General features: G+C 41.1%; 1 protein-coding gene across 2 annotated transcripts in view; it reads right to left on the bottom strand.

The window, feature by feature from the left end:
- The window catches only part of LOC146512238 (corticotropin-releasing factor receptor 1), a 124,660-nt gene that overhangs the window by 45,108 nt on the left and 58,379 nt on the right, over nt 1–21,173 (bottom strand). For both annotated transcript variants that reach the window (XM_085171236.1, XM_085171237.1), the window contains one exon: nt 4,464–4,570. In XM_085171236.1, coding sequence (XP_085027362.1) covers nt 4,464–4,570 — 107 coding nt within the window. The remainder of the gene's footprint in view (nt 1–4,463; nt 4,571–21,173) is intronic.

Raw genomic sequence — 21,173 nt, 5'->3', positions numbered from 1 at the left:
AGCAACTGACAAAAGGGAGTCTAACCTGCTACAAACAAGGTTTAACTAATGACAAACTGATTGTTTCTCACTCACTATGTGTTAATAGACTCTCTGCATTGAGTTACATGTTATTAATCTTAGGGGTGGGGGAAAAAATCGATACTGTGTAGTATGGTGATATTTTGTTTGCTAACAATGTATGGATACAGGGACAGCAGAAATCGATATTTTGTTACAAAAAAGGTTTTTGTGCTCTGACTTCAGAGCATGTTGATCCTTTTTCTGAGCAAGAATCCTGACATTCCTTCACTGTCCAAATGTGTTTAACTTGTTTTTATGGCAGCAATAAACATGACAGTTTACTTATTTTAATTTAAGACATGTTTTATTTTAATTAAGTTTAAAACTTTTTTATTTAATGTAAAATTATATTTTGTTTTAATTTACTTTCAAATAGTTCAGAATAGCTATAATTGTACCAGATGGTTGATTCAGTTAAGTTGGACTAGACTGTAATACAAACCGTTCAGTTTGTCAACAATCAAACTGAAATGAAAGACTGAGTGTGAGACTTTGATATTAGATAAAATGAATATTGATAAAGTTTACCTTTATGTACAGAATCTGAATATCGCAAAATATTTTTAAAAATTGCAATAATATCGTATCGTGCGTTAAGTATTGTGATAATATCGTATTGTGGGATGTATGGTGATTCCCACCTCTAATTAATCTCTGTCTCTCTTCCACAGCATGTCTTTATCCTGTCTTCCTTCTCTCACCCCAACCAATCACAGCAGATGGCCCCGCCCCTCCCTGAGCCTGGTTCTGCCGGAGGTTTCTTCCTGTTAAAAGGGAGTTTTTCCTTCCCACTGTCGCCAAAGTGCTGCTCATAGAGGGTCGTGTGATTGTTGGGTTTTTCTCTGTATGTATTATTGTAGGTTCTACCTTATAATATAAAGAGCCTTGAGGCGACTGTTGCTGTGATTTGGTGCTGTATATATAACATTGAATTGTACTGAATTGAAAATTGTTCTTAATAAATTAAATATGCAAAGTTCAGGCTCAGGCTCATCAGGTGCTCACAGACCTCCTGGTTCTTCTGAAAGCTCTGGGCTCAGTAACATCTACTGGAAATTGAAAGGTGCCATTATGTAAATCCTCATTTCGGAACACACAGTTTCCTGTTTGGTGTTTTTAAATTGGGAACAGTCATGAATAATGTGCAGCCTTGTTAAATGGGGCCTTATTATGCTGCAGCTTGCGTCCTGTGCTGTCCCGCTGATCTATATCTCAGCTGTGCTCTGAGATTAATATTTCTTAATGTGTATATTTATTCCACGGATTATGTTGCTTATTGACTCCTGCGTTGTAAAAGCTCAGCTAGGGATGGGCACTGCAGATGCTGTGGTGTGTAGCTTAGTTCATGCCACATACTTGTCCTCATTAAGCAGAATAAGTAAAATTCCTTCTTTTGTCTTACCAACAGCTCAAAATCCAAAGATAATCATTTATTAACAGACATTAGTAATCAAACAGTTTACTGTACGGATTATTAGACTACACCCACACATGGCTTGTTTTTAAACAGTCTTTCACTTAGGACTGAACAAATTCCAGAAGTCTAAAATGTCAAACAAAGACAAATCAAATCCAGGCACTCGTGGAGGGTAATGCACAGGGAGCATAACCAAACATAACAGACACTTTTGAGAAAGCCTGAAGTGGAAGATGGGATAATCAAAGAGGGCTGATTATGGAAGGACCAGCAGGAGGGTAATGAGACAAGTGAAGAGAATGACAGGGACTAGAAGGACAGAGCATATTTCTCCCATGCTGGCTCCTCTTCATTGGCTCCCTGTTAGATTAAGAAGCTAATTTAACTCACATACAAGGTTTTAATCAGGCCCCAGCTTATCTTAATGACCTCAAAGTACCTCATGACAACAATAAAACACTTTAAAGTGCTGGTTTACTTCTGGTTTTTTGGAGCCTCCAGATTTCAGGCCCCTCTTCTCTGGACCAGCTCCCAGTTTGGATTCAGGAGACAAACACCCCTGTCTGCTTTTGACATTGAGCTTAAAACCTTCCTTTTTGATAAAGCATATAGTCAGGGCTGCTGGCTGTGTTTATACAGCTCCCTGCATTTAATCATCAGGCATTATTAATCTCTGGCTCTTTTTCACAGCGTGTCTTTGGTCCTCTCTTTCGGTTGTGCACATGGCCGCCCCTCCCTGAGCTTGGTTCTGCCAGCTTCCTTCCTGTTAAAAGAGATTTTTTCCTTCCCACTGTCGCCAAGTGCCTGCTCATAGGGGGCTGTCTGATTGTTGTTGCTTTCTCTCTAATCTTGACGGGTCCTTACCTTACAATATAAAGTGCCTTGAAGCGACTGTTACTGATATCCTGTTTTGGCTTCCCTTCATTGGCTTCCTGTTAAATCCAGAATTGAATTCAAAATCCTGCTCCTCACATACAAGGTCTTAAATAATCAGGCCCCATCTTATCTTAATGACCTTGTAGTACCATATCACCCTATTAGAGCACTTCGCTCTCGCTCTGCAGGCCTACTTGTTGTTCCTAGAGTATTTAAAAGTAGAATGGGAGGGAGAGCCTTCAGTTTTTAGACCCCTCTTCTGTGGAACCAGCTTCCAGTTTGGATTCGGGAGACAGACACTATCTCTACTTTTAAGATTAGGCTTAAAACCTTCCTTTTTGCTAAAGCATATAGTTAGGGCTGGACCAGGTGACCCTGAATCCTCCCTTAGTTATGCTGCAATAGATGTAGGCTGCCGGGGGATTCCCATGATGCATTGAGTTTTTCCTTTCCAGTCACCTTTCTCACTCACTATGTGTTAACAGACCTCTCTGCATTGAATCATATCTGTTATTAATCTCTGTCTCTCTTCCACAGCATGTCTTTTATCCTGTCTTCCTTCTCTCACCCCAACCAATCACAGCAGATGGCCCCGCCCCTCCCTGAGCCTGGTTCTGCTGGAGGTTTCGTCCTGTTAAAAGGGAGTTTTTCCTTCCCACTGTCGCCAAAGTGCTGCTCATAGGGGGTCATATGATTGTTGGGTTTTTCTCTGTATCTATGAAGCGCCTTGAGGAGACTTTTGTTGTGATTTGGCGCTATATAAATAAAATTGAATTGATATTTGAGGATTTATAAATAAAACTGATGGGAGACAAACAGGAAGCAGAAATAAAAACCCTATCAAAGTAAAACAAGAAGTAACCGAAGGCGAATGAAACAGACCTGGGTGCTAACACTCAACAAGTGTGAGATAAGAAAACAGCCCAAAACAAAGTGAACATGAGGACAGAGATGAAGGAATCCTGGAGGACAAACAGAGACAGCGAGAAATTAAACCAACACATGAACTGAAATACACGATGCAAAACTGAGACTGATCGCTAGAATAACCATCACAACCCGGTGACGTCACAGGAAATGAAGCCTAAGATCAACTAAAAGAGAAAAATCCAAACAATAACCTAAATTTCAAACCGTTGAAGCTCGAATTCATATTTTCCCAAAGAATTCAAAACCAGCACAAACCCGAGGAATGTGCCATTCTGATAAATAACAGGAGATTATGAATGCAGCTCTTGGAAACAGTCAGAACTTATTAAACTTCATGTCCGCTGCATAAATCTGCATTGTTGTTAGATTAAGCGGGAGACTCGTGAGCTTCTGTGGAAAGAATCCCTTCAAACTGTCTTTTATAGTAAGATTATCAAGAAACACGCCAAACTGCTCATTGCACTGTTTTATAATGATCATTACGCCTCGCTCTTCCCTGCGCTCCTCTCCTTCCTCCCAGATCCACACCAGTGCACAGCAGCCTCGGCGTTTCCCTCCATCAGACAGCTTTCCTTTAAATGGTTCTCAGTTTCTTTACAAAGTCAAGAAGGTAAGTAATAAATGCCAAACTCCTTCAGCTGCCATTTTTAGCCGCCTGACACTTCTTCCTCCCCCTCTCTCTATTCATGCCACTGTGGCCCACAAACACAGGTTGTGCATAAATGCTATCCTGTAGAGCTTCTACTTATTATGTCTCTCTGTGCCCTTTCACGCTTTTCTCACTCCCCGGGGGTGTCTCGGCGATCGATAACAGCCCCGGCTGTCGAGGGTGCTAAGACCTTTCTCTCGTTAATGCACGGCTTATTTCGGTTTGCCAGAGAAACCCTTTTCCGCCTCCACCGATTGTCCCGGCAGGCCTCCGTGAGACTGTTTTCTCCCGGTTTTGAGACGGGTCTATTATTCCCAATTGTGGGGTGAAATGTGCCCTAGTTTTTGCGGGCGTCTAAACCCTTTTTACATCTGCGGGATTGAGATAGGGGAGGTTTCATCCCATGACCAAATGGGTTTTTGAATAAGAACCAGAGACGCTTTGAACCTACTGGGATCTGGAAAATACTGACGTCTCTGTCACATCGGGGATTATCAGTGGACTGGTGGCAGCGAGACCAACACTTACCTCAAACACAAGAAGAGGAAGAAGGCTATGAGCAGCGCCACCATGGAGATGCAGTGACCCAGGAAGTTTATGATCACGGCTATTTGGTAGTGCATCTTGCTTTTTTTCTGCAGAAGAAGAAGAGAAACACAGGATGAGTCTTTTGATTCACAGAAACAGTTCTTATTTTCTTCTCTCTGGATAAGACAGGACGCTTCAAAGGGCGAAAAATCCTCTTTTATTTTTTCGATTTTTGACGGATGACTCCCGCTGTGATTTTAAACAGGAGTGGGTGTTAGCATTCCCAACAGGGCTGTCAAGGCTCAATTTAAATCTGAATGCAAAGCTGTTCATAATTAATTATTAAACTGTGTATTTCTGGCAATAAACGAACCCCAAGAATAATGGTAAAAATTCAAATATGGAATAATATCTCTAAATATCCTACAGCTGTGGATGGATTTAGGGAAAAATAAGTCTAAACGAACACAAACATGTAACAGGTCTCACTGTGTTACAGCAGCAAAAATGCCACGAAAAATGAACAAAACGGCAACGTTTATTATGCTGTTCGCATTTTTTCTTTGTGGCCTTTTTGTGCAGATATTTGCAGCTTTTTCTTGTCATTTTGTGTCTTTAACTTTGTGGTACATTTGCATCTTTTTGAAGTGGTTTTGTATCTCTTTATGGCTTTTCTTTTTCACATTTCTTAAACTAACTTTTTTACGTTTGTGAGTTTTTTGTGCAAGTTTTGCAAATCGTTGGGAATTCTTGGACTCTCGTCAGCCTTTGTGCAATAACTCTTATTTTCCTGTCATTTTCTTTATTGTTGTTTTGTCTCTTTTGTCTGTTTTCTGTTCATTTGCTGTCATTTTCGATCATTTTGTGGTACTTGTGGAGTATTTTTATGTAACTTTTGGATCTTTTTGTGGAAGGTTTACTCATCACTTTCAGCCCATATTTCACAACATCCTTCTGCAGTCTTTCTAGTTTTCTTTTAAATTGTGCTTTTCCTATCTTAGGCATTTTGTTTGGTGGTACTTTGTGTAGTTTCCATTTTTGTACATTTAGTTTTTCTTCTTCTAAAATCTTATTTTTTGATCTTGTTTTTGTCACTTTTGGCTTTTTTTGGTGTCTTTGTAGAAGTTTGTTGCCCTTCAGTAAGTTCTTGGGTCGGTTTCCCCTTTACATTCATTTTGCTCGGCTTTTTAGAAATGTATCTATTTGTTGCTGATTTATGCATTTTTAAATTGCGACTATTTATGTTTGTGTCTCTCATATCATTTTGAATAACCTTAAAATAATTTTACATTTCTTTGCTGACATTTTATATATTTGGGAATATTTCTGTCTTTTTGGTCTGTTTGTGTGTTCGTGTGGATTATTTAACACATCCTTGTGATACTTTAGCATAATTTTGTCTAAATTTTATTTTATTTTCTGGTTGTTTTTGTGTCTCTGTGTTGTTCTTTAGACCTTTATTCTTTTGGTGTCTTTTGCAGTCATTTTGTGTCATCCCTAATCTTGTGTTTCCATCTTCTGGCTCATACATTTGCATTCAATTTATGTAATTTCAGGGTACTCGTGTGTCTCTTAGTGGAAGTTACACATCTTTGGTGCCATTTTGGGGGGAGTTTTGAATTCCTTTTGCATTTAATAAATGTTATTTGCTGTTCCGAGTCTCTTCGTGGTATTATTTTCACTTCACAGTCATTTTGTAGATTTCTTTTGTGCGTTTGTGCCTCTCAGCAGTTCATTTTATCCACATTTGTGTTCATTTGGTGCCTCTCTGGCACTGGTGATCTCACTGTGGCTTTATTATTTTACACCTCTCCTTTTGGCATTTCTGCATCTCTTTGTTGTTCTTCTGTTGCTGTTTTATGTCTCCTCAGCAGTGATTGTGCATATTCTTTCTGGAGCCAACTTTCCAACAGGAGATGTAAACAGAGGATGTGGTCCAGGGGCTAGTAATCCCTGAGCCTCGCAGGAGGGCCAACCAGATTTCATGGGGGCTTGTGCCGCCCCTCTGGATCCACTCCTGGTTTGGAAACAGGAATACTGGGAAGCATTTGATTTTGCACACGCTCACATATGGAGAATCCACATGAGGCCTTGTGATAAGATTTCACGTAAACACAGACCCACCTTCCTGCAAATCTGTGCCTAAGCCCACTGTCTGTGCCTCAGAAATCCATTGTGATCAGATTCCCCCCCCCCCTCGACCAACAGTAATCTGTGCTGTAAGTGGATTTATGTAACCTACTGGTGTCTACGCCGAGATTAAGCGTGGGCATGTTTAATCCCTGCCTCATCCACACTGAAAAACGTCATGCGTCCCATTCACTATGTTTTAGTCCAACAGCTCTAATCTTCAACTTCTAAATCTGTGCTGGACAAATGTTGTTGTGACTAAAAACTCCAGCCAGCCGTCTCTCTGCTGCTTTATTTTAAGATGTTTTTCTGATAGATCCTTGAAGGGATATTTCTAGGACTGGGTGACGAGACTCATGATCCATGCGAAGAAGTCATATGAGCTCTTTTTCTGACCGCCCACCTCTGTGGTTAAAGGTTGGCATATTTTAAGGAACAAATAAGAATTGTTTGGGAAAGCTCGAGGCTCTGGTCGCTCATGAGACAGAGACAATCATTTAAAAGACAAATGGCTCTACTGATGCTGAAAAAACAGATTCTTTGCCCTCGTGGACATGAAGCAATCATTTTGAGTAAAATGCAGATGAACTTTATAAAAAAGAAGTTTATTTTAATCATTAAGGAAAATAAGTTGGTATAAACTAATTATATACAAGTCAAGTAAATTTCATTTCACCAAATTCCATTAAATGTAACATTTAACATTATATTTATGCAAAGAAATACATGGAAAAGTCAGCTGTTTGGGAATAAATATTTTTTGAGTGAGTGACATATTTTATTTCTATTTGAAGGTTTTTTAAAATCATTTTTATGCAAAAAGGAGTTAAAAAAAATTCATCCAAGAAGATTAATTTTTGAAAACATATTTTAGGTACTTGTGGCTGATGGCTGGTTGCTAGCAGACCTTCCAGGCTTCGGCTCTCTCTAATATTATTCAGCACCTTGTCATAGGTCTAAGTCAAAAGGATCGTACGCTCTTATTGGCAGTCGCTTCAATAAACCTGTCGTGAAGTTGAGGCTTTGTGTTGTCGGCGGTTACTTCACTCATTGTCACATGGATTTAATATTTTATCTGGTCGCCACATATCGGGTCACGGGCGATCGTGGCAAGTTCGTCTTGTAATCGGAAGGTTGCTGGTTCGAGCCCCAGCTTGGACAGTCTCGGTCGTTGTGTCCTTGGGCAAGACACTTCACCCGTTGCCTACTGGTGGTGGTCAGAGGGCCCGGTGGTGCCAGTGTCCGGCAGCCTCGCCTCTGTCAGTGCGCCCCAGGGTGGCTGTGGCTACAATGTAGCTGCCATCACCAGTGTGTGAATGTGTGGATGACTGAGTGTGTAAAGTGCTTTGGGGTCCTTAGGGACTAGTAAAGCGCTGTACAAATACAGACCATTTACTTTATGAAGGGAAATTTTCTTTGTGCCAATAAAACTAGAAAAACTAAAAACTAGTTTCACTCATTTTCACTGCAGTCAAAGTTACACCGTGAATGCCTTTGTTAGTCATCAGTTATCTCATTAGTAGACGTGACTACAGTCCACACACTGTGTCCTCGCTACAGATCGAACCCTGCTACATTTTTTCAGTCAGATTTCTACCTTCAAACAGAAGCTGTTCAGTCTCACAGATTAAACCAGGTTACAGAACTGCTGTTTCTTTGTGTGCAGCTGTTAAACAGAGTCTGAAACAATCCCATTTAAACTGAGTTACCAATTACTTCCTTTGGTAAATCTCAGTAAATATAAGGCAACAAATCCTTCGTTTGTGAAGTTTAACACATTCAGCCTCATCAGATCCTAAGAAACTAAACACGGGGCAAAGATTGTGACTGCGTAAATGCACTCCTAAGTATTGCTTTTTTAATATTCCCAAAAATGAGATTTCAGCTGCTGTTCAGTCTGTTAAGGTTTATTAGCACACCTGTTTGACCCGCGTGTTTGTTTATTTAAACTAGATCCAGTCAAAATGCCAGACACTGTCTCAGTATGTGGGACAGGGGGACAAAACGTGCAGCGATTTTGTTCCAGTTGTATTTGTATAGCTCAGTATCACATGTAAAGGCTCACAGGACTTCCAAGGGCATAAAAACATATTAAAAGCAGAACAAAATAACCAAAAATTAAGTGCCGTGAAATGCAAAAGAGCACCAGGATGCAAGAAAAAGTCTAATAAAAGTGAGCCTTTCAGGGGCTAAACTACACAAAGTCCAAAGACCTGGAAACCTGGAAACCAAAGCGTCCAAACAAAAGCAGCTGAAAATGTGAAACGAAGGGAAATCAAAAAGCAAACGAGGCAAAGCTGGATTTTTGTCTTTATTTTTGGTGTGATAGATCACTACAGTAAAAGTTCAACATGTCCACATCTGTGTGATTAGTCCGTGGGACTCAGAGTAACCTTTGATATTTAAATGGACCCAGTTTACTAAAGTCTAATGTGCAGCTGTCAGGTTAAAAATAAACAGCAGCCCCGAGAGGGAAAAGAAAAAATATAAGATTTTGATGTTTAACTTTTCCTCTGATAACGCCTCTGACTAAAGTAGGCACCAGTCTGTTGTGTGTGAAATGATGAATACGAGTGAAATAATGTGCAATCATGTGTAAAACTCCCCTTCTATGCGAGCGTTCACATTAAAATGCTCACGGTGGAAAAAATGCAGCAATAATAGAAGCAGAAAAAACCTGATACGATATTGATGATGAGAACGAGCATGTGCTCTGTGTCTACCTGATTACGAACTGTGGCTTAATCAGTTAGAGCGCCTGCACGGCGCAGCAGCGCTATGAAAAGCGTCAATGCGTGCTCTAATTATAGAACGCAATGCAATTAGGAATCATTACTAATTAAAAACACCAGTTAAAAATCCAAGATATGTCAAAAGTCCCTCCTTCACAGCAGGATGTCGTGCGCACCGGTTAAAGGACTGTCGACTTTTTGTTTCCCATCGTTTAAAGGGAACATTTTAAAGGTCATGTGACAGGAGGAATAATGAGTAATTACCGACAGGAGCGGTTAGCGGCAAGAAAAGAGTATGTGTGGAATTTTCTGCTTTAATTACTCATAAAATGTGATCTGATCTTTATCCAACTCACAAGTAAAGACACACACGCACAATTTTTGAGCATGACATTAAACATTCACAAATCTGGTGGAAAAAAGTTGTTGAATCCTTGGATTAAATATCTTAATTTAATAACTGTCACACTGAGTCTGTGGACTCTGTTTTTCTGTTTGTATTAGTTATCTTTGATTTCATGATGTGTTTTGATTCTCTTGGGTTTGATTTCTGTCGCTAGTATTCCTAACTCCCTAGGTCCTTGGTAGGGATGCACCGATACCGATACTGGTATCGGGTATCGGCCTCGATACCACATTTTCTAAAGTACTCGTACTCGTTAAAAGTCCCCCGATAACGGGGACCGATACCACGGTCTGAGACCTGTCTATGTTTGAGCGGCATGTAAGGGGTTAATCACAGGCCCCGAGTGCCCGCCCCCAGGCCCCGAGTGCCCGCCCTCAGGCCCCGAGTGCCCGCCCCCAGGCCCCGAGTGCCCGCCCCCAGGCCCCGAGTGCCCGCCCCCAGGCCCTGGCTGCAGCTCAGAGCTGCGAGAAGGGCAGGCGAGACAAGTCAGCCGTGTGGAACTATTTCAAAGTGAACGAAGACGCGAAAACAAAGGCAGACTGCAAATTGTGCTCAGCGAAATTGTCCAGAGGCTCAAAAGGTAGCGCATTTAACACAAGTAATTTAATCAAGCACCAAAATCCCAACATGACAACGAGCACAAAGAGTTTACCCACGCTTATTTACCCATGCTTATTAGCACGGAGGAGCATAGCTGATGCTATAGCAGTGGGACAGAAAATAGTTGGGCTTTTTATACCGCCTTAGCCTACTCCCGCCTCGAGGACATTCAGGGACAGCTCAACCAGCCAATAAAGAGACTGCAGCAGGACGTACAGACGCGCTGGAACAGCACGTATTACATGCTCCAGTCCCTCATTGAGCAAAAGCGAGTGCTGGGCGTGTCCGAGCACGAACTCCCTGACTATCTCACCGCTCACCAATGGGCTCTTATGGAGACGACTGTTGCCATGGAGACGACTGTTGTTTTAGTTAGTTCCCTTTGAGGAACTAACTAACTGATAAAGGTGTCTCTTATTCAACATGTGCTCACTAAATTCCCACTTTGTGTTTTTTTTTTTTTGTTTGTTTGTTTTGTTTTTTAAATAAGTGCTCTTCATAGTAACTGATGATGAGCATGGTTTTTTTTTTTTTTCATTAGCATTACTCTTTTTGTTCTGTCCTTTCTTCCTGTCTTTTTTTTTTTATTATTATTATTATGAGTGGTTGCAATACCCATTCTCCAAATGTTACAATATTTAAAAAAGAAAAAAAATAAATCTGTAATCATTGGTTTGCTGTCGTCACGTTTCAAAGTTGCCTGTGTTTCTACCTCTTAGTTAGATGGGCTTTTTTTGTGCTGGGATAAAGAAATCCACTAAGAAGAATATTGAGCCCATGCAGATGCTGAAGTATTTAGTTCCCTTTGAGGAACTAACTAAAAAAGTGAGCCGCTACGACGCACTAGCCTTTGGTGTCATCCCAGCTGTGACTGTGCTAGTGAGACTTCTAAACAGAGAAACAGACGAACAAATTTAAAATTAAATTTTGTTTTTTATAATAATTTATTCTGTAATATGTTGCATACAGCATGCTTTTCATTTTAAATAAATGTTCTTAATTCCAAACTAGTCCCTTGTTGTTGTTTTTTTGTTAAATTATAGGACTAAAGCTGTTACCTGTAAATTTAAATCATGTTTTTATTAAGTACTCGGTGTCGGTATCGGCGAGTACTGAAATGCAAGTACTCGTACTCGTTTCCAAAAAAGTGGTATCGGTGCATCCCTAGTCCTTGGCATTTCTTGTGTTCTCCTTCTTAGGTCGTGGTTCTGTGTTACTTCTGTTAGTATACAGTCATTTCTGTCACTGTATCCCCTCGTTTAGTCCACGTCTGTTCAGTTTCCTGTTTTACTTTGAAAGTCTGTGAACTATGTCAATGTGTTGAGTTTTGCCTCCCCTTGTCTTGTCATGTCTGATGAGTCCCAGCTGTGGTCTCCTCCTGTTTCACATCCCCTAATCACCTCAGTATGTATTTAAGCCCTGTGTTTTTCCCTGCCAGTTGTTGCGTCCTCCACATTTGTTGTGTGTGTTCATTGTCGTCTACCTTCAGCATCTCCGGTCTAGTTAGTTTAAGTTGATGTTTATGTATTGCCAAGTGTGACTCACCAGCAAATAAAGCTGTCGTTTAAGTTAATGTTTTGTCTCCGAGTCCTGCACGTGGGTCCAACCACTGCAGGAAACAACTCATCGTGACAATAACTCTGGCATCAGTTATCTCTGACGGGTGTTGCCAGTAGACCTGCACAATGTCCTGGACGTTTTGGACCATGTGTCCTCAGAGAAGCGCTTCAGCTCAGCCAGATTCTCAGGATGTGAGCAGCTCTTTGAGGTCAGCTCATGGTATTGCTGTTGTGTTAAAGGATGATTTTGGATTATATAAGCCTGTTGTGGCTTTTTGTTTACTGCCAACTTTGCACTTTTCACCTCCTTTTCAGGGAAATGACGAGGTCACAAAAAGCAAACGTGCTAAGCACGCCGGAGATCACTAATGCAGCTAATGCAACGTGTCAAATTTCTGCATTTCGCTTTGGGTGCAAAGGATGTTTAAAATGATTCATGCAAAAATCACTTTTAGGAAAGCTGCAAGGAGCTTTGCACTAATCAGAGTGTTATAAACAGATTTGTGTGATGGATCATTTCCCCCTAAACAAAGTTTGAGGATGCCAAGTTAGCATGACCCACAGAGACACAGCAGACGCATCTGTCATGAATCGCTGTGCGGCAGGCAGGAGTTGGACCCAAAATGCAGGCACTCAGGCACGAGGTTTAAACACAAAGAACTCAGCTTTATTTGCTGGCAGGAGAAAGTCATACAAAGCAAACTAAACTCACGGGGAGATCCACACAGCATGAGGGACGACGCGACACTGACTCAGAGAAACACAGGGTTTAAATACACTGGGAAGTAACGAGGGGAATGAGACACAGGAGGGCACAGCTGGGAGAAATCAGGACTGACGAGACAAGGAAAGCAGGACGCATTCACATAAGACACGGACCTTCAAAGTAAAACAGGAAGTACGACATAGAGACGCAAACTTGACACGGTGGAGACAGCAACTAAGAAACAAAGAGACAAACAAATAAGGTAGAGGACTCTAAGAACCGAAAGACACAGAGGTAAACTCAAACATGCAGACACAGACTTACACAGAACAGAGGGTACACAGAGAAACATGAAGGGCAAGGGATCGAAACTAGAAACCATAGAATAACTCACACAAGTACAATAATACAAAAAGCACAAAGAACTAAACATGCTGGGTCAGGGGACCCAGGACCCTGACAGCATCAGTGGGACGTACAGCCTTGGTTTGGTCTGGACTGCTCCAAAAGTTGGATTTTCTTTGGTAATTTTGGAGTCAGTGTAGAGTTGGGCAGTCAACTCCATACTGGTGATCCAACCATGTGATCGCTAATTACCGATGGTGTCAACACCAGGTGGAGCAGCGAATGGAGAGAATGCAAACAGTGTGACTCAAACACAACTACACTACAACAGTGCACTACATAGCCAGCTCAGCATAGCCAGGTTTTCTTTGAATTAGCTGGTTGAATAAATCCTAAATCCACAATCAGGCTCTTCAAGAGGAACTGGATACATAATTTCAATGTGCTACAAAAAATGGGTCAACAAGTATAAGAAAGCTATAAAAAGGCAAAAATATCATGTTGGTACTGCAAATAAAGCCAAAAAGTAATCCTGGCAAAAAAAAAAATCTACTTAAATGTTCAGTATGTTCAGGTTTGACTCTGATGAAGGCGATGTGGAAATCCTTTCAGTTTAAATTAATGTTACCAGTGACAGAGAGACAAATTACTGACTGTCAGTTTTCATTTTTCTAATCTGTTCTATTAACTACATTTCCAGCAGGATAAAACAGAGTTAGCAACAGATTAGCAACAACCACAGAAACATTTATGCATTTTCTGCATCCCCACTGAATAAAAGTCATAACTAGAGTGGGGCAAATCAATTTTAATATAAATCTAATAATATTGTAATATTAATTAAAAGCATTAAAGGTAAAAAAAACTAAAAATCTCCAAATTATTGGCAATAACTAACAGTCCCCAAGATCATCATCCACATTGACATTAAGTAGATGTAGTCCAGCGGTGTCAATGTTGAGAATCTGGACACTGTGATTCAAAACAATTTGTTAAAATGAATTTCACCTCCATGAATCAGCCAAAATCATGGTGCCACCGCCGCCGTGCTTCACCATGTACATGACAAGTTCACGATGTATGAAGGACCTTCTTACACTGCGTCACGGCTGCGTTCTCCCCATAGAGCTCATCTCTAGCCGCACTAGCCCACATAACATCTCCCCAAGCAGCAGCGTGATAGAAGTGTTCAGACTCCAGCAGGCAGCTGTGATATTTATGATATTTATGTCTACAGTCACCTCATGTTAACCAGGTCCTGTGAATCATTTAAAGCTTTAGTAACTTTTAAAGTCAACTTCTAAGAAGAGTAACTGCTGGACTAAATCTCTAACGGTACTTTTTGGGTTTATGCAAATCTCCTCAGAGCTCTTTTTTCAAGAAGATGCGTCAAACTGAAAAGCCCCGAGTATTTTTACAAATCAGAGGAAGCTTTTAACCACACCTCCAACGTGCTTTCATTTATCTGACTGAGGTTTGTTGACTCCAGTTAGCTTTTGTTAAAGCTGTCATCCTCGGGCTCCACGCACTATTCAATGATTCAGTGTGAATGAGCAAAATACAAAGATCTCTTCCAAAGGTCTAAGCGCATATAACCAAAGAGTGCATTGATTTCCACTGCATGCAGTGTATGGACGTGTGTATAGATATAAAAAAACGTGCATGAATCAGTTCTGCAACAGGCACTTCTGTAGAGCAGGCTAAGATATAAATCAAGAAAACGGGAGGTTTTTCAAATGGATACGAGAGAACCGAGTTGAGCCTGAAAGGAGAGGAGGGGGTGGATGGCAAGAAGATAATATAAGACCCACCCACCACCACCAGTAGCCTCGGGTCTCACAATATGTGTGGGCCATAAAACCAAACCTGACTCACTCTCCTTATAAGAAACAACAAAGACACTTATATTTGAGAAAATAACCTCGAGGAAGACCCAAAAGGAAATGAGGATTCTTTTTTTCCTCAAACAAACTTTCTAATAAGCCTTTGATCCACTCAGTTTCTTCTCCCAGTGGAACCGCTGAATATCCGGTTCAATACAGCCTGAACTTTAAAGGGAAGCTACTTCACGTCCCCCCCTCTCTCTCCTCTGATGTCAATCACAGCGCTGCCGATACCTGGTGGAAGAAAAACTGAGACACATATTTGTAGAAGGTGAGACGCTCTATATCCATCTCCTGAAGGGATCGATGGATCAGTCGGTCCGCGGGAAAAAAAAGGCAGTAAATGAAGGGTCTCGCTCCAAACTCTGTTTTCTCATCCTCACAGATCTATAAACTGCCAACCTAATTACACGAAAGCATGTCTTCACAACTCTGCTTTCAAAAAAACAAAAAGCTGTGCGTCTGCTGGTTTTATTCTGTTTTTGTGTATTTTAATAAGAAGGATATTTTGTTTGAGGGTCTTCATTCGTGGCAACCAAGAAAATGGGGATTTTGTGAGGCTGTATTAATTAAGAATGAACACAGGGTGATTAGTTTATGTAAAAAATGTAGTTTGTTGTTGTTCTGGTTTACGTGCTGAAAATGGTTTTTATTTGTGTATGTTCAATGTGTTAGACTTGTACATAGTTAGCCATGTATGATCAAATAATGTTGAATCCTGGATATGGATTTGTAAGCAATGAAATTTGAAATAAGGGGGTAGGAACAAGAAAAGTGTAAACTTCATCCTACTCCTTTTCGAGCACACGCATTCTGTAGACAAAGATATCTACATGAAAACTTGATGATTTTTAAGTTTTGTTTTTTTTCTGTTGTTATTTCAATTATATTTGCATGTTCGAAATAAAATTATATCTATCTATCTATCTACATATATTAATTATAATTATTACAATTAATACTTTTAAAAGCAAAACTTAAGGTAGTTGAGAAATGTTCACAGGTGAATATTAAACTGAGAGGTAGATTTTTCAAATCTCAACGCTTCCCGGTGACACCGAGTCCAGTCCGGGACTTTTAGTCTGAAAGCTACATTTTTGTCCTGCTTATTAGAATAAGTATCAGATTTGTGCCGAGGACGTGAGAGGCTGTTCTGGTTCATACGTAAGCGGCCATCCACACAATGAGCCTCATTCACTAACTTACAAACAGATTTAGAGGAACAAATGAAGACCTGGCTGTTTTAGTGAATTTAAACAAGTCTTTAAAATGAATATTTATTATTAGAATTATGTGAGACTCGTGTAATGAGTGGACAAGATGAAAGTATTGTAATAGATATTGCCCCCCTCCCTCCATAATTTCATGTGTTTGGCATTCTTATCATTGTTACGTTATGCATTCAGATCTTTATTACTATTTTTGACAGTGCTCACTGGCAATCCAGCTAGAATATTCTGGTCGCGCTCACGCAGGCACTGAATCGGGCGGCTTTGGGGTCCTGTGTGTTTTACTGCACAGATAGCCTGCAGAGTGCAGCTACACTAAACTGAAGTGCTTGTGTTTTGTATTTGCAGTTGCAAATGAGCAAGTAAAGAGAACGATTCTGAACTCATGCACGCCTGGAAGTGTGCAACAATTATTATTGTCTTTTGGTCATTAATTTGGTTTTCTCAGATACTATTGTACTTACTATTTAAATAATATTTATCTGACCTTCTCTTAAATGTTTTAACATCTTAAAAAACAGCTCAACTTTCTCTGATTTCCTCTTTGGACACAATCATTTCAGTTTCTTCAGTCGGACTTTGGTGCTTTAGAGGTGCAGGCTTCTCTCTCGCAACATCCTCACGTTTCTCTACGTCACCTGGGCTTCAACTATTTCCTTATATACAGAAGTAGGGATGTTATGCAGATTGCACAAGCTTATGCATGGCGGTTAGAACTAAATGTTTTATAAATCCAACGGTACTATATGTTTCTTTTCCAGGCATGGTCTTACTTATTTACTAAATAACATTCTGCACATACCCAAAAATAAGACAGAGCCTATGTCAGTCACAACAGCTTAAGATTCACTCTGCAAACGTTTCCAAATGCTAAAAAGGGCGCATTAAAATAAGAGGTGATGCAGCGGCAAAGTAAGCGTGTCTCTGTTTCATGTAGCGCTGACAACCTGCAGAGAGTGAGGTAATATTTTAAATTTCAACAAACTAAAACTGTTTCGTTTTCATCTGAATCGCTCACACACATCGTGTCCGGCGGACAGCTCTGCTCTCGGCAGCTTTTAATCTAACATTGACTCGAGGGCGGAAAGGTTGCCTCGGGTCAAAGCAGGCACAACTTTGATGTTGAGAAAGTGCCTTTCAATCAACCCTGAATCAATATTTCCAATTATTGTACCTGCTGCTAATTTCAGCACAGACTTTTTCACTCCCCTGAACTGTTGCCGACGTCTTTGATTCTTCCAGTGATAATCTTACGGCGCTCTGCTCATTAAAAGTCGTTTCCCTGGATAGAAAAACAAGCCGGTGTATTTAAGAGGAAGGATGGAGACGGTACGTTTGCTGCTCCCTTATTTCCCGAGTGGTCACCACAGCAGATGGATCCACACGCTGACTTAGCACAGGTTTGACACCAAACGCCCTTCCTGATGCAAACCTCCCAATTAGCTGAGCTTGTGATGCACCGAAGCTGGGTTTGTGTCTGCTCCCAGTTTCAAACTGGGGATCTTTCACGTGTAAGGCGAATGTGTTAATGGAGCCCCTATTTCAGAGTAAGAATGGCATTATAGAAATCCCTCCAAGGCTAAACAAGTCCGTCTAGACGCCCTCCTCCTTGGCAACACTTCCCAGCTCCTCCTGGGTGATCCTGAGGCATTTACAGGGCCGACTGCATATATAATCTATATAATCATATCATATATGAACATATATGATGTTCAGGGTCCACCTCTGGGTCTTCTGTGAGCTAGACAAGCCTGTAAACCTCCAACTGAAGGCAGCCGGGTGGATCGTGATTAGAAGTCTGAATTATCTCGCTTTTTTAAATGCAAAGGAGCAGCGGCTCTACTATCAGCTCCTCCAGATGTCTGAGGAAAGCAAAGCCAGAAATACCTCAGAAATTAGTTCTCTGCTACATCATCTAAAAACATGCAAGATTAATGCTTCAAATCTGGGCTCACTCACTCTGAGGAGTTTCACTTCTCGGTTAAATAAAGGTTAATAAATAAATAACTGCAAATTCAGAGATATTCCAAAGATATTTTGGATTTGGAGGAAAAAGGGACTTGTCGCCTGTTTCTAAATTCATTCTATTCTCCTCACCCGTTCTCTTAGGGTGAGATTGAGCAAAATAAACAATCAAATAGCCCCGCAGGGGACATGGGAGAAAAAAGAAATTAAGACGGACTTTTGCGAGATCTCGCAAAAGTTTTTGCGAGATTTCGCAAAACAAACTCGGGATCTCGCAAAAGTTTTAGCCGCATTCTTCGGAGGCCGCCAGCTCGAAGCCGACCGGGAGGTCCAGGCATGATGTGCCGGGAAAGCGGTGTTCCTCCCAGCTGTAGTAGGTCTCGACCTCCCGTTAGCTTCGAGCTAGTGGGTGTCAGATCTCCGAAAACGTCGGAGCACTTTTGCAAATATGTCTTGTCTTGTAAACCGAGCAGGTATCTGACGTTTACACAGCTACATTCACGCCTCAAAATATCTTAAAAGTGTATTTTATGACCCAGAAAGAGTAATATTACAACCAAGTAGCTGCCGCCATTGTTGGAATTCAACTTTTGCGAGATCCCGAGTTTGTTTTGCAAGATCCCGAGTTTGTTTTGCGAGATCTCGCAAAAGTCCGTCTTAATTTTTTTTTTTCTCCCATGTCCCCTGCGGGGCTCCGTAAATAACCACCGAATCAAGCCGACTGAATTAGGCGGGCACCTCCTGGCTGCTCTGAGCGCTCACTAGAGCAGCAGATGTATATTAATCCACAGCTGACACTATTCCCTAACATTTCATTGTGATGGAGTTATGATTTCTAAGCGCTACGGCACTGATATAAAAAAGAAGAATCATAGATTTTAAGCCAATTTAAGGTTTAAAATCTTCTGTAGTAGCAGTGGGATTGGGATTGAGAGAGTGAGACGACAGCACAGAGCAGAGCCGGCATTGTTTTGGTGTTTTAAAAGAGCATCGGTCTTATCCCATAATGCAGGATTAGGATTTAGACTCCAACTTATTGTCAGTTATCAGGTTGACTGCTCTCAGCCAGACTAGCTTCTGGTTAGTTAGGACTATCAGTGCTTTTCTCTCCTGCTGCTCCATCCTCTCAGAAAGATGTGATAATGGCAGAGAATGCTGACCCACCTCCACCCATCCACATTAAGGGGACGGCTGTGGAGCGTGTGAGCAGCTTCAAGTTCCTGGGAGTCCACATCTCCGAGGATCTCATCTAGACGACCAACTGCTCCAAGCTGGTCAAGAAGGCTCACCAGCGCCTCTTCTTCTTGAGGACGCTGAGGAAGAACCACCTGTCCTCAGACAACCCGGTGAACTCGCTGCACCATCGAGAGCCTCCTGACCAACCGTATAACAGTCTGGTATGGGAACTGCTCTGCCTCGGACCGGAAGGCGTTGCAGAGGGTCGTGAAAACTGCCCAGCGCATCGCCGGAGCACCACTTCCTGCCATAAAGGACATCGGTGTCTGAAAAGGGCTGGGAAAATCATCAAAGACCCCAGTCACCCATCACATAGACTCTTCACCCTCCTGCCTCTAGGAGGCGCTACAGGAGCCTCCGGACTAAGACCACCAGGTACCAGAACAGCTCCTTCCCCACAGCTGTCAGACTCCTGAACTCCTCCTGACATCTGACCCACGTTAAACACATGGACTGGACATACACACACCCACAACCACCTACACACACACACATAGACAACCGTACCCTCAAACACACAATAATAACATGGACTGAACCACGACTCACAACCACCAGCACTTTATAGCCTCTGTAGAAATTATCCACATATCTCACTTATCTTAACTGCACTACTGTATAGTTCTGTGTAAATAATCATTCTGTACATACGATAATTTTTAATCCTACAACTGTTTATAACCTGCATAGTTCACATTTCTGTATAACTGTATATCTCAGATTTCTGTATAGTTTTTATTTCATATTTATATCCTGTTCATAGCTTGTACTCACTACAGCCTGTACATACTTAGTTATAGAATATTCATAACATACTTCATACCGTGTACATTATAACATACCATAATAGACCCATTTCTGTAACATAGAATAGAATAGAATAGAATTGAATAGCCTTTATTGTCATTGTACAAAGTACAACGAAATTGGAGTGCCACTCCCTTGGTCCAAAATGCAAAATAAATATAAATGTAAAATATAAAAAGTACAATAAAACAACCGTAGTACTCAGACAATAATAAGTACAATATATACAGGATAGCAGCATAATATAATGATAGTATGAATAGCAGCATAATATAGTGACAATGGCAAGTACAGTTAAGCAGGTTTAATTGTTTTGTGCTCATTTACTACGGTGATAGCTCTGGGAAAGAAGCTATCCCTGAATCTGTTTGTCGTGGTTTTATGTGACCTGTACCGTCGGCCTGACGGTAATAGTTCAAACAGTTGATTACTGGGGTGAGAGTAGTCCTTAATGATGTTGCCAGCTCTGCTGAGGTATCGGGAGTTTGCAATGGCCTCCAGACTGGGCAGAGAGCAGCCAGTGATCTTCTGGGCTGTGTTGATGACCCTCTGCAGTACTTTCCTGTCTGCAACTGAGCACCCTGCATACCATGTTGTTATGCCGTACGTTAGGATGCTCTCTATGGTGGCTCTATAGAATGTCACCAGCAGCCTCTCCTCCAGGAACATACTTACATATCTATATTATTGCTAATATATATTGTAATATATCTATATCACTAAAGCACTTCTGGATGGATGCAAACTGCATTTCGTTGCCCTGTACCTGTGCATGTGCAATGACAATAAAGTTGAATTCTATTCTATTCTAGAAGACAGAGGAGCACGCGCATAAATGCAGTAGCCACTTTCATGGTGCACTGAAACAGAAGAGGACTCACGCAATTATGCAAATAGAGTCAATAAGACATTATAAATGCTTGTTTGCGATCCCCTCCATCACATTTAAACGGACTGGGTGTTAGATTTTCGCATGGAAAGCGGATTTTCCTTTCAGGTCTGAAAAGTGAAGCTAATGAATAAGTGCCTTCTTTTTAATGGCTACCAGGGGAACATTGATGTGGCTGCAGAATGATTTCTGTGGGAAAACGATCCTCTGCTCCCTCGCTATA

This window comes from Neolamprologus multifasciatus, chromosome 8 (assembly GCF_963576455.1).
Source record: "Neolamprologus multifasciatus chromosome 8, fNeoMul1.2, whole genome shotgun sequence".
NCBI lineage: Eukaryota > Metazoa > Chordata > Actinopteri > Cichliformes > Cichlidae > Neolamprologus > Neolamprologus multifasciatus.
The sequence above is the reverse complement of the archived record's forward strand: the minus strand, read 5'-3'. Positions and strand labels throughout refer to the sequence as shown.